This window comes from Triturus cristatus, chromosome 5_1 (genome assembly GCF_964204655.1).
Source record: "Triturus cristatus chromosome 5_1, aTriCri1.1, whole genome shotgun sequence".
NCBI lineage: Eukaryota > Metazoa > Chordata > Amphibia > Caudata > Salamandridae > Triturus > Triturus cristatus.
Window position 1 is genome coordinate 170,846,412 of NC_140587.1, and position 18,329 is coordinate 170,864,740.

The following is an 18,329-nucleotide window of genomic DNA, read 5'->3' on the forward strand; positions in this document are numbered from 1 at the left end:
AGAATGACTTCAAGCGGGCGGATCAGCTTTACTCTTTCCCATTCAGCCTCCCACCCTGTCGTAGTTTCTCTCCTAGAATCACCTCCCCACTGGTGTTCCAACTTCTGCTTCTTGGTTCCCACCCTCCCACAGGTGGGCCCGGCGGCCCCCCAGTAAGACTACCATGACTAGAGGTTCAGTGTTGGAACAGGAAAAAATTACTCCAGGAACCTAAAAATTGGGGGTCAAAGTGTGGTAGAAGAAAGGGGAAGGAGCAACAATAGGTGGAGCTTGAAAATCAGAGTCTGACTGTCAACTTATACATTTCTTTTTTAAAAAATCTGCTGCAAGGAAATTGCAACTAGGACATATGTGAAAGGATTTCCGTCCGTTCTAATGCTCAGACCTATTACCGACTAGCAAAATAGGGTGCACGAGTCGCTATTAGTACGGGGTGTGTTAAGTGCATCCCTTCCTAATAGTGAGTCAAACTGGTATTTAGGAATGTCTTGTGCCCGGGAATCCGGTAGCAAAACATTAGCAGTTACCACCAACTTCAAGTTGGTGGTAACCCATTCGCAAACAGGAAGGGGTCTCCAAGGGACCCCTGCCCTTTTGTGAATGGGGGAGCCAACATTTTTTAAGAGCAGGCTGTGGTCCCACTGAACACTGCCTGCTCCTAAAAAATGAAAAGGTAACTTTTCATTTTCGATTTTGAGATGCATCCTGTTTTCCTTTAGAGGAAACGGGCTGCATTACAACAAAAACATTGCATTATTTAAAAAGCAGTCACAGACATGGTGGTCTGCTGACCCCAGAAGGCCACCATCGCTGTGAGTGCAGGCCATTCCCCATAGGTCACAAAGCAAGATCTACCTCATGAATATTAATGAGTTAGGTCTATTTGTGACCCACTCGCAAAATTTGTCTAAGGCACATTTGTACATGGGTATTTGTAATTTACTAATTGGGAATTGCAAAAAGTCGCAATTAGGAAATGGTAAACTGACTTTTTTGTACATTTGGCCCTAGATTACTTAATTGGTCACAAAGCGGCTGCATTTTAAAATATCTTACAGGGTTAAGATGGGAAACAGCCATAACATTGCATGCGTTACATTGCATGCTTTTACAACGCGGGCGTTACAACGATGGAGTTGTTACAATGCGAGCCATTACATCGCAAGTCGTTTCAACGACTTACTGTAGGGGGCGCACTGGTGTTGGATTTACAATCCGACACCTTCCCTGCTGTTGCGCAAACTGTAGTAGGAATAGTAAATTATACTATTCCTAAGTCCAGCGCGCCCCCTACAGCAAGTCGTTGAAACGACTTGCGACGTAATGGCTTGTGTTGTATCAACGGGGTGTTGTAATAACCGCGTTGTAATAGCATGCAATGTGACGCATGGAGAAGTAACAGTATGTATTCAGTTAAGGCACCTGCTTCAGAGATTGAGTGACCAGCAATATTGAGGGAATTCTTACAGCGGAAACATAAATCTAGTGGTTTACACAGACCTGTGTTTTGACCAGTCACCGTTTTGACTCATAAAGTAGCACAGAGGGTTAATGTCCCTGTTGCAAAGCACATCTTTTAACATGCAGATCATAGATTTGTTTTTATGTAGTCAGGTAAGCGGGTTACTGCTTTTGACACAGAGATCTTTTTGTTACTTCCAGTTCATAAGCTGCAAGTCTTCTAATATAGCACAGTGATCTATTTAACAGCATCAAGGAACTGCATGCAAACTGCAAGTTGTGGGTTTATATCCTTATTGCTTTTTTCTCAATCTGTTTTTATTGTAAGACGTTTTCCTTTGGGAAGTAATAAAGTCTTATTAGTACAGTTACCACAATCACTGTGTTAGGTTTTAAATCCTGACTTTGTTTCTCTTGACCATTTACTCTTAACGTATAATATCTACAAGTATGGATTATATGTGATTCCTACTCCTTATAAGTTGTAACCCTCGTCACCTTATGGAATGTTTTCCGTATACTGATGAACACACATATGATATACTGTGCCTCTATGTGTGGTGTGAAGCTCTCTGACACCCTGCACTGGGATGAGTGGCCCTATAAAAGAATTATATTAAAAAAATAATAGGTGCCATTTACATCAATATTTGTGTAAATACTCATTAATACAGATAATTCTTGCAGTGAAAGCACATTTCTTACATAGTGAGTTGACAAGGATTCTCCTAAGTACTTGAAAAGTGACAACATGCTGTGCACCTCTGTCTTTTTACCTCTAAGTGTTAGGCTCCAGATAGCTCCCATCCAGTAGTACACTCAGGGCCAGCCTGGCCGTAGCAGGCATCGGGCATTTACCCGGGAGGCTGGAAGGATGGGAGCCGGTTTGGGCGTGCTGGGGGCCGGTTTTGTTAAGCAGCAGTGCCCACGCGTTCTTCCATCCAACTAGCAGGGCTGCTTTGGGTTCCCAGTCTGGCCCTGATTACACTCCGACAAAACGAGGGCTGATAGCCCTTTAAATTAGGCTTTTCTTTTGGGCCTAGATGGACTTGTAAATAAGAGAGCCCCCTTGCTGCCTGCACATTTCTGCTCCGAACAGAATGCAGACAGTGTGCAGGTGTTGCTGATTTATGTCATGGTGTCAGAAAATGACACCAGGACAAATTCAGGATGTTTCCCTGCATCAGGCAGATTTCACATTCAGCCAGAAATAGCTGCCGGAACCAGGATCTAATACAATCCCTCTCCTTACCTGCAGTGGCTAGGTTGTGTCTCACTGTGGGTCTGTAAATGACTGGCCCTGATCACCCTCCCATTTAGGTTGGCAACATTCCCTGCTTTGAGGATCATTGCTTGGGAGCAGCGTGTAAATTCAGGGAATGGTTTGGGCACTGCGGGACTGAAGAGCTTCTCGACTCTAACTGAGTTAGTGGCTGCCTCCTAGAGTTTTTGAGTCATGACCAATGGAGTTGCCAGAAAATTACGATAGCCTCCACTTTGAACTAAAACACTGATGCCACCAAGCAAGTGAGCCAATCTCTTGCTAGAACAGCTTCCTTGTCTTTTCCATCCATGCATCTATCCATTCTTTCGTTCACCCTTCCATCCACCTTCTATTCACCTTTACATTCTGCCATTCATTCATTCATTCATTCTTTCATCCAACATTCAGTCTTCTCCCATTCCATCCATCAGATCTGCCATCCATCCATCCATCCATCCACTCTGTGATCCATACCTCTAGACACTCTGTCATCCATTAATCCATCCATCTATCCATCCATTCTGCCATCCATCACTGTGCCACCCATCCATCCACTCTGCCATCCACCAATCAACTCTGCGGTTCATCCATCAATTCCTCATCTCTGCCGTCCATTCATCCACCCTGCAATTCATCAATCCACTTGTCCACCCATCCACTCTGTTATCTCTCCATCCACTCTGCCACACGTCCATCCATCCACCCTTCATCTGTCTTCACTGCCATCCATTCTTCCATCCATTCATCAACTCTTCCATCCATTCACTTTGCCATCTATCCACACATCCACTCTGCTTCCCACCCACCCATTTTACACTCTATCCACCCGTCCGCTCTACCATTCACTCTGCCATTCATCCACCCATTCATCCACTCTGGCATCTATCAATCAACTTTGCCATCCATCCATTCACTCATCCACCCATCAGTACACTCTTACATCCATCCATCCATTTACTCTGCCTTCCATCGATCCAATCAGCCACCCATCCATTCTGCGATCCTTCCATTCACTTTGCCAAGCATCCATCCCCTCTGTCATTTATGCATTCACTCTGCATTCACTCTGCCATTCATCCATCCAACCATCCATTCTGTCATCCATCCACTCTGCGATCCATCCACCATTCACCCCGCCATCCAGTCGCTCATCCACTCAGTCTGCCATTTATTCATCAATCCATCCACTCTGCCATGCATCTAGCTACCATTCTGCCATCCATCCATTAGTCAACTATGCCCATATCCAACCACTCTGCCATCCACACATCCATCCATCACCTGTTCATCCACCTATACACTCTCATCCATCCATCAGTTTACTCTTTCACTTGTCCATGCACTCATCCATCCACCCATCCCTTTACTTGGCCATCCTTCTACCTCCTCATCCACCTATCATTCACTCATCCTTTCACTCACTCGTTCATCCACATTCTCATTAATCCTCCCACTCATTCATACATACTTCCTTCTTTTCACCCTTCCTTCCAATATTCCTTCTTTCTTTCCTTGTTCTATTTACCCAGCTGTCGCTTTTCCTCGCTCCTGCTGCCCTTCTATTGGCTCTCTATTCCAGCATTAAAGATGAGTGTTTGTCCGCCTCAGACAGAAGAGGCCTCGAAAGAAACCCACCCCCATTGAAGATGCTAAAGTCAGGGCTCCACGAAGCCCCTGTCCATGACCCAGGGGTGCACCTGTGTGTAGTGGGCACTTTCTGACTCCTATAGGCCAAATTCATCTTTCGAACTCTAAAATACTTTATTTCCCCTTTGTGGAAGAGACTGCACAGCTTGTTACATCTCTCCCCCTGCCAATTCTGGAATGACTTCCTTATCTACTTGTGGCCCAAGTTCAGGGTTTCCCAAGATAAGCATACGAGGAGAGGGGATACTGGTCAGACCAAATCTTGTCCCAGACTCTAAGAGGGGCCCGCATTATTGCATACCTGGACATATACTTGTGTTCAATCCATATGGGTATTGATTGGAAGTGGAAGAACATTCAGGGCAGGGTCATCACCTTCACCATAGCTTTCCTCCCTAATCAGGAAAGGGGCTAACTGCACCAGTTTTGTAAGTTGTTTCTGATCGATTGGGCTATCTGGAAAAAAATTGGCAAAAAATATGCTAGATATGGTTGGGGTTCCCTGAATTCCCCGGTATCTGATGGATGAAGTGCTAGATTTAAAGGCAGAGGGCCGAGTGAGTCCTCGCGTGTCAATCCCCTGGCAGATAGGGAGGTAGTGTTGGATTCTAGTTATTTATATTTTGTTAGAGAATCCTTGTAAGTTTTTGGGGTGGATATTTTTGGATTCTTCTAGTGATACTAGAGCCAGTCTAGATAATTGCCGGATATTTTGGACAGTGGGGGCAGGGGTGTTTTGCTTTTCTTTTTCTTGGATGTGCAAGATGTGGTCGATAATTCTGTTGACTGGCTGGACCTTGCACAGTATGCAGCTTCGGGTGGTATTGTAGCACAGGTGTAGAACAAGGTCTGGAGGTAGGAATGTCGAGTTGATCCAGTTTGCAGAGCAGTTACTTTGGTGGAAATTGTAGATGGGAGAGGTACATGTTTTAGGAATGCTTCAATGGTATTGGATGTAGGAGTGAAGAGAACATTTAGGGCCTGATTATGAAGCCGGGCGGTCCGTAACCGACTAACCTTTCATCACGGTTCGCCCGACATCTGCCCCTGCGGTCCACCCGCAGCATCGTAAAGCGACCGTCCACTGCTCTTTCAACAGGCTCCTGGAGACCGTCGGAGCATCGGTAGTCACAATCCCATAATGACAGCGGAGCCAGCCTCAGCTCCGCCGTCGAGATTATGATGTCACTTTCCGACAGCTTTTCCATGTCGGCCTTTCTGACGTGGAAAGGCTCTAGGACAGTGACTTTGGACCCACACCAAATAGATTATGCTGATGGGCAGGACCCTTGGAGGCTGTGTGACTACAGGGCTACCCATCATTACGTGACGTCCCACATGGGATGGAGTGATCAGAAATAAAAGCCTTCGCTTTTAGGTAAAGGCACAACCATCTGCCCTTATTATAAATAGTATAGGGAAATTCCTATCATTTTTTCCAGGGAGTACTACTATATTTCCCTGAAGAAAGTTCAGCACCCTCTAAGGGCGTATGCGGACTGAAACATGTTGGCACCAGGGTCCTAGGACCATAATATCCCAAAGGACCCTATTCTTTTTAATTGTAATATCCCTAGCAGATCCAAGAATAAAGGTAAACTGGGAACTGCCTGTGGATTTTTAATCTTTATTCCCCCTGGCCAAACACTTCTCTAAGAGCTTCCTGAAATACGGTTGACCCCACCCTGACATTCAGGTGTCAGGGTGACCCAATGATGAAGCATGACACCACTAGGGTGTGTGAAGATATATAAAACAAAAGGACTTGCCTCCTTTCCCACTTCCTAGTGGCATACCATTGTAGCTTCACATAGGGATTATCCATCACTGGCTAGTCAGGATCCATCCAATACATTAATCATAGACAATGATTAAGTTATCTTGTGATTAAGCCCCCCTAAACATCCCTGCTCCTTATGCCAGGCACCACTGCACCTGGCCTGATGAATGCCTAATGCCCTGCTCTGTGTGGAAAGCGCCGACACACCTGGCCCAATGAATGCCTAATGACTGTGGAACAATGGATGCTAAATAATCATCTCAAACTTAACTCTTCAAAATAGGAATACTCAGCTGTGGATCCTAGCACAATAATAATATTTATAATACTGTCCCACAAAAATGGGACAATCTCAAGCCACATTAAGCAAACTAAAAATCCTTGGAGTGATCCTAGACTCACACGTCTTACTTTAATCCCAAGTCAGCAGAGTGACAAAAGAACCTGTCGGCAGAGCATTATAGCAGCGCCAAGCCCAGAAAACCCGGCCCTAAACATTCGTTTGACAAAATGTATCCATCTCACAGATGAAAAGTTTAGGTCGTTAGGTGGCACCCGAGGAAGGCCAGCCTAGTGAACAACTAGCTGCTAGATCCATGCCCCCCGCTCCCTCTTAGAACCATTAGACTTAAATATACTGCTGCTAGTATCCGAAGGGTCTTGAAAATCAATTTCGTATTTTATGACCTTATTTCTAACTGGTTTTTCTACTATTTAAGATCTGTCTATTTTATAATATGGACTGTTTTCCCTTGTTGACATTCAACCGGCTGCACACTTGTGCTTCTGCGCCCTCTTAGACTCGTTAGATGTAATTATACTGCTGCTAGTACCTGAAGGCTCTTGAAAGCCAGTTTGGTATTTTACCTATTTGTTTATAACACGTTATTATATTACTTAAGATCTCTCTATTTTGTAATATGGATTGTTTTTTCTTGCCCATTATAAAGGTTTTAAATAACCATATACAATAAAGATAATAATGGGGTGACAAAGGACTCATTCAATGCAATAGAAGACAGCGTGTCTTCCACTACCTATCGCTCTTACACACAGTGCACACATCACTGGCCTTAGAGATGTCCTGCCTGGACTATGTAATAGGCCTCCATATGGGACTGGCAGAAATGTAATGAGCAGGCTGCAAAGCATGCAGAATGTGGCAGGAAGACAAGTCTATATTCCAAACAGATGGGATCACATTACCCCTTCTCTCAAAGGTCTCGATCAATTACCAGCGGCAAGAAGATTGTGCTTTAAAACCTTCAGGATTGCACAGGGCAATCCATGGGCTCGGCCAGACCTTACTACTGGCCAAGCTGATGTCACAAAACCAAAGGAGAAACCTCTTAATAAGAATGACCCCATGCTTGACAATCCCTCCTAATCAATATCCCCATAGGTGGAATCTGCTTCTCAGGGTAGACATGCATGCGTCCAAAGATATTCCACAAGGGTTCAGGACCTTCTCATCCATTGATAATTCAAAAGAGAAATCATGACCTGGCTTTTTGAGAAATCAAGACTCAGACACTGCTACTCTGACTGTTTTTATACACAGCGTGGGATATTATATAGTACTATATAATACAATAAGATCATGATGCATAAAATATAACATATAGAATAACACAATATAGAATAACACAATAAAACAATTCCATTGATGTTTGCACAGTGATGTGATGCAGAGCAGCCAAAGCATTTGTCTGTGTCTGAAATTGGAACATTTGGCACTAAATTCCCTGTGGGTAATATTTAATCCCATGAGAACTTGCATGAATGTATCGCTAAGCTTCCGGCATTCCTGGAGGTGTGAGGTGGTTCAGATCCGCTGTCTACATCTGGCTAAAGTTAGCAACCACAATTGTGGAAATTAGCAGTGCACATCTGGCCACGGATCCCCTGATGCTAAGGTTGGAGAAGAGGATCCGGATAAGAAATCTTAACGGGAGGTGTCTGAATCCCTCCCATGAGAGGGTCATAGCAGCACTAAGAAAGAAAGGCAACGTTCCATCCATCGACACTTGGCTGAGTAAAGTACCTGTAGCAATTGTTGTAGGACACCAACTCAATGTATGCACCAGCCAAGCGTCTGTCCACAAAGACCTGTAAAGCACTGATTGACCATCAGGAGATTGATATCACAGATCGTACCTGTCCGCAGAGACTCTGCGCACTGTACCCATGACCACATCAAGACTCTAAGCGCATACTACACACTTTATTTATTTATTTATTTTTTAAAACAATTTTATTGATGATAAACAACAACCTTCCAGGCATTACAGAATCAGCAGAGGCAAAGCAAAAATCAGTTCGAATTGACAGTACATCAATTATACAGAGTAGGAGGATACTTAACACCTTGCTTAGTGCTGTATTGAGTCTTCTTGGCGGTGGATAACATCTGAACAGTTTACAAAAACCCCTGGGAATATGTGTAAACCCTCCACATCGCGGAGCACTAGCGGCGTACACTGGTGATACAGTTTCTCCTATCCCATCCTGTAGAGCCAGTAATGTGTCCGCCTCTCCCTCCTCAACTCCACTGTAGGAGAGATGCATATATCGCCCCTATATTTGTTCCACTTCCCTCATTTACTGTCCCATTTTTTGGGGCACCCATGCCCCTTGAACACCGTCTTTTCAGCCACCATGGCATAGTCCATATCAGAAGCCCAGTCTCTCACCCGTGGCAGCACCCCCAAACCCCATTTTTGGGCGATATTGCGTTTGGCTATGATCCAACCCATTGCTACCCAAGATTGTTCCATCTGGGTGAGGTCTATTGCGTCCCAGATGTTAAGGAGGCAAGTCTTGGAGGAGGGATGAACGGATTTGCCGCAGGCCCTGGACATTTGTCGGGTAAGAGCTATCCAGTACCTTTGTATGTGGGGGCAGTCCCAGAGTATGTGTGTGAACGTGCCAGTCTGGTTGCAGTGTCTAAGGCAGAGTGCGTCCATCCTCCTACCCAACCTAAACAATAGTGAGACATCAAAGTAAACCCTGTGGAGTACCTTTAACTGGACAAGTCGTAGTCTCTGTGGAATCGCCACCTCCCGAGGGGAGGCGAGCGCATCTCTCCAATCATCCTCCTCCATCGCACCCAGGTCACGCTCCCAGCCCACTCTTAGTTTCAGCATCGGGTCAATCCGGTTAGTCACTAATTTTTTATAGGTTAAGGATATTGCTTTGCGGTCCATCGGGTCGATCCTCCAGGGGGGAGGAGTCTGGAAGGGGGCAATCTCGGGGGAGGGCTGAGTCAATCGCATGGCTGATTTGTAGATATCTAAAGGTCTCCGTGGGGGCGAGGTGGTTTTTCGCTTGCAGATTTGTGAACATGGCTTTCCTACCCTTAACCCAAAGGTCCCCAACCCTGGAGATTCCAATCATATCCCACGTGTCGAATCCCGGGCATGCACTAAGGTGTCCTAAGAGATCAGGCTCCCATAGCGGAGTAGCCTTTGTGAGACGGTTGTGCCACCCTAACTTGCGCTGTACCGCGTGCCATGCCTCGACCGTACTGGCCGTGGGGCCTGTCAGATGCAATTTACGATGATTGGTGTAGAGAGCCCTATTGTAACCCCCCTTTCCCATCAGCCAGTGGTCTGTGCGGAAATTGGGGTTGTCGTGAGATCCCATCTCTTGATGGGTGCCAGTTGCGACGCCAGGTAGTAAAGGCACATGTCGTGCAAACCTATACCCCAATCATACCACCCCATGGTGAGTTTAGTTATAGCGCCCGACCGTCCCAGAGCAACTCCCGTACCACCCCTTCGATTTGAGAAAAGTAAGAGTCAGAGATCCGATATGGGGCATTCTCCAGGGCATATTAAAAGCACGGAAGAGCAAGCATCTTAAACAGGGAGGCGCGTCCCAACAACGTCAGGGGCAGTGACCTCCAATGCATGACGTCCGATCTCAGACGTTCCAGGGGCTTCTTGAGGTTACGTTCATAGAAAAGATTCTCGTCTGGCGTGAGGAATAAGCCCAGGTATACAAAGCCCTGGTCCACCACTGGGATGTTATCCGATAACCCGAGTGCGCCCCGAATATGTGGAAGATATGAAGAGCCCGACGTATGGATCGTGCCGGTGAGGCCAGATACAATAATATATCATCCGCATAGAGCGATATACGATCTTCATGGTCGTGGGTCCATTTTAAGCCCCTAATCTCAGGGTGACCCCTTACCCAGACTGCCAGGGGCTCCAACACCATGGCAAAAAGGAGTGGTGACAGTGGGCAACCTTGTCTCGTGCCCCTCTGGAGGGGGAAAGAGGTAGAGCGGTGGTTATTAACTGAGACATGCGCCGTGGGTTGCCCACCCAATCAATTTAGGGCCCAGTCTCATACGGGCGAGTACAGCGAAAAGATATTTCCATTCAACCGAATCAAACACCATAGTGGCGTCAAGTGACAGCAAGATCGCTTCTTTTTCGAGGGTATCAACCCGTCCCAACACCCCATTAACACGACGGAGATTCCTGGCGGTATTCCTACCCGGCATGAAGCCTGACTGATCAGGGTGGATTAGGTCGGGAAGATAAGGGAGTAGGCGATTGGCCACCAGTTTAGCCAGGATTTTCGCTTCTACTGGCAACAGCGAGGTGGGGCGGTACGATTTGCATTCTTCCGCCTGCTTGCCAGGCTTATGGATCACCACAATCGCCGCATCGCGGATTTCACGCGGCAGACGGCCCTGTTCGTAGCATTCGTTATGTAGGTTCAACAAGTGGGGCCATACACAACAAGGAGCTTAGGGGGTAAATGGGCAGGTCGCCCCCCACTCATTAATTAATAACAACTAAGGACCTGCTCACAAATACATCCAGTGAAAAACTTTCATCGGTAACCCCTTCACACTTCAAAACATCTTTGTTTTAAATGATCATGAAGCGGCTATCTTTATGCCGTCCACAGATGGGGTCCGGAATCACTCAAATCTTAATAAAACAATTCGTGTCTGTGTGTAATGTCTCCCCCACTTTCTCTCTACCTACTGTGTATGAGAAAGCAGAACCATGTGCAAACAATATATAATGAAGAAGGATGGCAGTGCCTCACGAGAGTAACACCATGGGGGTTCAGCAGACAGGTACTCGCCTGCTACCTCAGGTTCTAATCATTAGCAACTGCCACCCTAAAAACAATTTCCAAAAAATGATTAAAGTGAAAACAACATATAGTGCTGTGTGTGAACACTGGGCTGTGGTAAATATATCTGAGCTCGAAAACAATGTCAACCTTCAAAGGAGTGATGGGGTCTGATCAGGACCCTCGTCCATCCACGTTAAAAACGAGCTAAACAACACTAGCTACCTAATTTTTATTTCATGCTGTGTGTCTACTCACTTAAAAACCAACATGTTTCATTGCCTCAAAGAACTTGCAGCAATTTCATCAGGGCTGGGGTCAACTGGCCATACTGCACCATTTATTGAACCGATTTACTTTTTATCAGCACCATGTGGTCGCTCTCCTTTTGCATACCTTTACCCTTCTAACTGGTGGGTACCTTTTGTGTCAGAGTGTACCCGTCCACTCTTTCGCTTGCCGCCCGATAGCTGCAAGTGTTTAAATCTGGTCGTCCCGTAACCGCGGTCTTCACTCAGCCTGGATGTATCTATGAGCAGGTCAACAAGTGGGGCGCCAACTTCACGGCCATAGGTTTGAAGAGCTCGGTGGGCAAACCATTAGGGCCCATCGCATTGCCCGACCTGACATCTACTATAGCTTTTTGGACTTCTGCCGCTGAAAGGTCAGCTTCGAGTGACTCGCAATCTTGCGGCGACAAACACGTCACATTTATAGTGGCCAGGAGGTCTGCAGCCCACCGGGCCTGAGAGTTCTGTGGGACCTGGTAGACATCTTCAAAATGCGTGGCAAACACGTCAGCAATTCGCTGGGGGTCCGTGACAAGCGTGCCATTCTGGCCCGTTATCGCCTTAACCCACCTAGCTGCCTGTTCCTTGTGCTCCAGCCACGCAAGAAGCTTACCCGTGCGCTCCCCCTGCTCATATATACGATGCAGCGTGGCCAGGGTTCGCGGAGTAACGTCTTCTAGTAGGAGTTGTTTATAGTCATGTCTCTTGAGGCCAATACTATGTTGAGTCTCCGGATTCGGGTCAGTGGCAAGGGTCGTTTCTAATTGTAGAATATCAGTTTCCAACTCAGTCACCCTCTTGTTACGTTCACGTTTATGCCCCACCATCCGCGACAATGCACTCCCTTTGATTACCGCACCAAACGCCCCCCAAAGTGTGACCACCGACTCGACTGACCCCACATTTTCAGTAAAGTAAAAGTCGGTGTCTTGGCGGAGCCCCACCCTAATGTGGGGAACCTTCAACGCCCACAGATGTATTCTAATAGTGTCAGGGCGTCCGAACTGTCGGGCACCAATGACCGCCATCACCAAGGAGTGATCAGAAATACCTCGTGCGAGTGTTGTGGGTTTCACAAAGTCTTGTATGTCCTGTGCATGTGTGAATAAGTAATCGAGCCGGGATTGACTGCCATGTACTCCCAACTGGAGTGTGTAGTGTGTGTGCGCTGAGGGTTTAACCATCTCCACACATCTACTATCCCCAAAGCGTTAGCGAACCTCTGAAGCTGGGAGCCCCGTGGTGGATCTTGTCTAGGCGGGAGTCTATCTCTGAGACCATCCATAACTAGGTTGAAGTCCCCCCCCAGTATCAAGGAGCCCAGCGGCAGTGCGAAAACCAATGTTCCAATCTCCTGCAGGGTTGGACGCTGCAAACCCGGCGGTCCATATACTTTGCCCTCCCAGAGTGCCGAGGCCGCTGCATACCTGCCCAGTGCATCAGTCCAGGTGCGCTGTATGATGTAGGGACAGCCCTTACGAAGAAGTATCCCCACTCCCCGGGAGCCTGTCGAGAACCGAGAGTGGACGCACAAGCGGTATCCCTTCTTGTTGAGTGCCATGCATGTATTGCCTATCAGGTGAGTCTCCTGCAGTAATACTATGTCAAAGGCCTGTCAATGAATATATTGTAGGACTATACCTCATTTGATTTTATCTCCCAGGCCGTTAACGTTCCATGTGGACACTCTAAGTCCCTGTCTGAGAGCCATCAAGACATAACCATCCCCCGCCTATTGACCGGAAAGGCTGGGCGACCGCACCCCAAGTGCCACCATTCACCTCCCGGGCCAGCCCAAAGCGCTCCTCAACTCTGTACCCACCTTCAAACCACTGATCATCATACTAGTGCCATATAGTATATACTCCAACCCATGAAAACACCCCCCCCTCCCTGCTTCCCTGCTTAGCGGGTCCAGAACCGCCCGCCACCCCAACATGCAGAGTGCCTGTCGCCCACCCATATACAACTTCAGGGAACGTGCGCCACCCCCCTCCCCATCCATCCACTCTAAAACAGGAAAGACAATTCCCCCCCCCCCGCCCCGGCCCGCCCCCCCCCCCCCCCCACAAAGCATTATGCAACATTGAGGCTTAAAATTGCCTCGGAGCAGTCTTTTAGTGCCCAAATCTTGGGGCTTCCACCCTTCATAACCCTGATTTCAAGTTACAGTACTTGCATATCGGGAAACCGGTGAGCTGGCCAATCAATAAGAGTCACTAGTAGGACCGTGGTTAGCCCTGATCTGTGCCCTGGGCCATGGTCCACTGCACCCCACGCTGATCACAGTGCGCCCCTCAGTTCCTATCTGAAGCAGCGCCTCCACGATCCCTCCACCCGGGGGTCAAGTCAACGTGAACATGCGTAGCAAAGTTCCAGAACACCCCAGGGGGTCAGGACCCATTTCGTACAACCTTACCATACCATGATTTAGTGTCCACCTGTCGGGCCCTGGGAATCAGCATCGCAGTTTGGAGGAGAACGTCTCTGTTGGCACCAGTCCGCTGAATCAGAGGCCGCCGATTGCCCCTTCCTTGATTTCTTTTCGGCCGCAAGCCAACCTTCCAGCCAGTCCCAAGCGTCTTCTTGGCGAGTGAAGAACCACGTTTTTCCATTCGATTCCACCCTCAGCTTAGCGGGAAATATCATGGCATATTTAACTTCATGATCCTGCAGGTCCCGCTTCACGTCCAGGAAGCTATGGCGCTGCTTCTGCACACAAAAAGTGAAATCCGGGAAGAACATGACTTTGTTATTTTCAAGAGTAAATGGTGGGGCTGCCCGCGCAGTCTGGAGTATAACATCGTGATCTCGAAAGTTGAACACTCGAGCCAGGAGGGGACGGGGGGAGGTGCCCCCGGCTTCGAACGGCCCCCCGGAACCCGATGAGCTCACTCAATCATGAAGCATTTGGAAAGGCCTCTGGGCTGAAGGTGTTTGAGGACCAGCTCCTCGACAAAAATGTCTGCCGTCTGCCCCTCCGCTCGCTCCAGAACTCCAATCATGCGGATGTTGTTGCGTCGCATTCTTCCCTCATAGTCATCCAGTTGTAGGACCATCGCCTCATGTGAGGCATGCAGTTGGGAGACCTGGGTTTTAAGCAGGGCGGTGTCACTGACTAAGTCTTTAGTAGTGCTCTCGACTTTGGCCCCCCTTTCCACCACTTTTTTCATATCTTCCCGGATCAGTCCCACATCTGTGGCTACCCTGTCAATTCTTACCTCGAGGGAGGTTCGTATCGCTGTAATTGCCTCGAGGAGATCCCTATTTGCGGGGTTCGTCACTTCTCCCGGGGTCGCCGAATCCGTCCTGTCCTCAGTCTGTTGTTTCTGCCAGGCAAATTTCTCCAGCTTAGACTGGGTCGCCGTCCGCTTATTGCGTCCTGAGGCCATGTTTCCTTTCACGGCCGCCCCACCCAAAGTCAGGGCGCAATTGCTACTCCCCGCCGCCTGCAGTGAAAATTCCACACGGCCTGTCAGTTTTTGCAAGGCGCACCCCCCTTCGAGCGGTGCAGCACAGGGCTCGTCTCTTCAGTTGAAAGACTTTGGGCATACTACACACTTGGGCATGTAGTCATATAACACATTTGGATTTCATTATTCCACCCTGTAGGCTAGTTATTTAATAATTTGGTTTAAGCTATGGATGTTCTGGGGTGGGTGGGTTGTGAACATCAACAGGTTGTATTCCCTTGTATTGATTCAAGAAGACCATTTGCTTGTCATTGTCAAAATCAGAAAACAAATATTTGAGTCGCAAAAAACCCAACAGCCAGCTAAAACGATAGAACGCATGGTAAGCCTTGAATCCCTAATTTTAATGGAGTGCGACAACCCTGTTTATTGTAAGTGCTCTGTGGCAGACGCAAACCTGGGAACAGAGACACTGTGCACTGTACATTTGAGATGTTTCGAATGCTGGTCATAGGCCCTGATTTTGAGGTGGTTGGAGGAGTAGGCGCTATTTATCATAATTAAATAAAATCCAACTTATCAGGCTTTCGGAGAGTAACATTAGGTGCTTCTGCAACCAAACCTGGATTTCGCATCAAATATTGCATTGTACTCCCATGTTACATTCTGTCAGGTGCAGGTGTGACCTGCTGAAATTGAAGGAAAGGGGAGATGTTTAATGCACCTGGTAGTTACACGGTACCATAAATACCCGCATCGGAATTTTGACCTCTGCTCGAACAGGGGTTTGCAGACTGTCAGAAAACCCCGACCAACTCAGAAACAGGGTCTTATCCTTTTATGTTTTCCCTTTTTGGTTGAATGCAAATGTGATTAAATTGATACTAGCAATTTGTGGTCCAATCCACAAAACCATTTGTGCGTCTAAATTCATCTTCATTGTACAAATACATGCATTTGTGAGAACAAACTCCCCTCCCCTCTAAGGTTCAAGACATGAGTGTCACCCAGACCTAAGCAGCCATTGCTGCACAGGGCGGGAGGCACCCTTAGGAGTCCCCAAGCAACCTTAGACATATGTATCTCTCTGAGAGGGCCAATCTCAGGGGCCCCTCACCCTATATAGCAGGGGGCCCCTATCTTCTCACATTTGACCAGGAGAAGTGTTGTTCCTCGTTACAAGCATTGCTTGGTTGCTCCAGAGCTCCCTCAGACTTGGACAGCTCACATCTCACCTGTTGCTTGTAGTGGTAAATGCGAACAGCGTCCTAGGTGCCTCTCAGGTGTAGGGATGGAAGGTAACTATGAGGCCGCGGAGCTCCGCGTCTACAGCTACTGCTCCTGAACATCCTGTTTCTCTTTGCTTGCAGTGGGGACCTCAATTACCAAGACATGTAGCTCATCCTGCAGTGCAACTAATGTTACTGTAGGTGGGGCCGGTACTACCACCAGCTGCTGCAGCGACAGCTTGTGCAATGTCAGCGGAGCGACGAGCGTGAAGACGAGCTACCTGCTTCTGGCCGCCTGCCTGGGCTTCCTTGGTCTTTTATTGAGAGACAAACTATAGGCCCAGGAAAGAAAGGTGAGATATGCTTGTATGTCAGAATAGAGACAGTATACATGTGGAGTTAAGAAAAGTAAATCTATACCTGCTTAGATATTCTTACTGTTGCAATATTGTGGCAGTGGATATTCTGGTTGCAATGTTTTGCTATATATATATATATATGTGTGTGTGTAAATTGTAAATTTACACTTATTTATTTATACTCACCTTCACAATCGTCTTGTCTGCGATATTTTACAGTTATATGTATTGCTTAGGTGTTTATATGTGGAGTTAAAAATAGTACATTTCTACCTTCTAGTATACACCTACCTTCATGATAATGTGGCACTTCATATTCTGATTACAATATTTTAGAGGATGGTATGTTTAGCATCAAACTATATATAAGTATATAGGTGGAATTAAAAATCTAAATCCATGTGCCAATTATCACCTGTGTGCACTCACCATGTCGATATTTAATATTCTGGGTACAATATTTATGCCATATGATATTAAATGCAAGATATTCTAGTAGAATAGAGTGAAATAGGAGTGCTATCCACTTGGCCTTGTTCACAATAGGTTATTTCTCATTGTTAAGTCCAAACTTGATTCTGCCAATGCCCGATTATCACACGTACTGGGTATGGGTAGTTGGGCTGTAGTCCTAATGAGGGATGTTGAGCCAACATTGCAGGTGGGCATCATTTTTCACAAATGTCTGAATGATTTACTGGCCCCTTGGGATGAGTTGTGGTGCTGATGCTGTGCAAGGAAGAGAGGATCTCTGCTCTCTATAAAAAAGGGAATTACAATCTCTACAAGAAACACCTCATCATAGAGTAACATCTGGATGCTGTACAACCCTTTCAAGTGTCTCTAGCTTGAGTCTTTCCTCCAAAGCCTCTCTACCACCCTCAGCCCTGCCGCTCCCCTTACTGGCCAACCTCCCCTTTAAACCTCAACCGTCACCAATATCCTGAACACAGTAAAGCCCTTGATGTATCCAGGCTCTGCCCTACTGTCCCTTTCCTTTGCACTACTCACTATGAACCACCTACAGTGTGCAGCGCTCTAATGCTGTGTATCTGGTACACACAGTGTGATCCCCATTCATCCATGCAAGTAGTAAATGGGTCTGGTACACTTTTCACTGGAGGTTGTGGGGTCTACCATGAAAACTTGGGGTCCACCATGAAAACTTTTGTATTACTGGGGTTAGCGTGGCGCAGGCGTGTTTAAGAATTTGTACCCAGTGGTTCATGTACCAGAAGACTAGAGCGTGTATTAGAAACTATTCACGTTTTCTCTCTAAATTGTCCTATTCTTTTCTCTCTAGAGTGGACCGAGAGCGATATACAAACGGACACATTTCGCAGAGTATTTCTAACTGATGTGCCAGTAGTGCTGAAATGGACAGCGCCCGAATGCACACTGTATAGCTGTGATTTCAGCGTTATCAAATAAAAGATTCACACACCTGAGTGAGTGCGTAATAATTTATTGTCACAATTAGTTTATTGCCATTATATGTACATCCTGGGACATAACAATGCAGAACCGCGCTTGGGGGGGTCGGATTTCCTTTACATTGTGGCCCTTTAGTTTGCAGGTAAGTGCATTTCGTATGGTCTTAAATTACCTAATCTTAATTGTGTGGTCTGTGTATATCCAAGGGCGCAGCTTGGTCAATGGGATTGGGATTGGGATGGGGAGGGGGGAGGGTGAGCTTCAGAATTTCCAAGAGTGAAGCTGGGATATCTTGATAAAACACATTACATGAGAAGCACGACATGAGGGGGGTGGGGGGAGGGGCGGCTAA

General features: G+C 47.0%; 1 protein-coding gene across 1 annotated transcript in view; it reads left to right on the forward strand.

Moving 5' to 3' along the window:
- Nucleotides 1-17,991, forward strand: part of LOC146830565 (lymphocyte antigen 6E-like) — a 32,596-nt gene extending 14,605 nt beyond the window's left edge. Inside the window, exons 3-4 of the mRNA XM_085604051.1 lie at nucleotides 16,326-16,537; nucleotides 17,847-17,991. Of these exons, the coding sequence (XP_085460177.1) occupies nucleotides 16,326-16,522 (197 nt within the window). The 3' untranslated portion in view covers nucleotides 16,523-16,537; nucleotides 17,847-17,991. The remainder of the gene's footprint in view (nucleotides 1-16,325; nucleotides 16,538-17,846) is intronic.
- The last annotated feature ends 338 nt before the right edge of the window (nucleotides 17,992-18,329 follow it).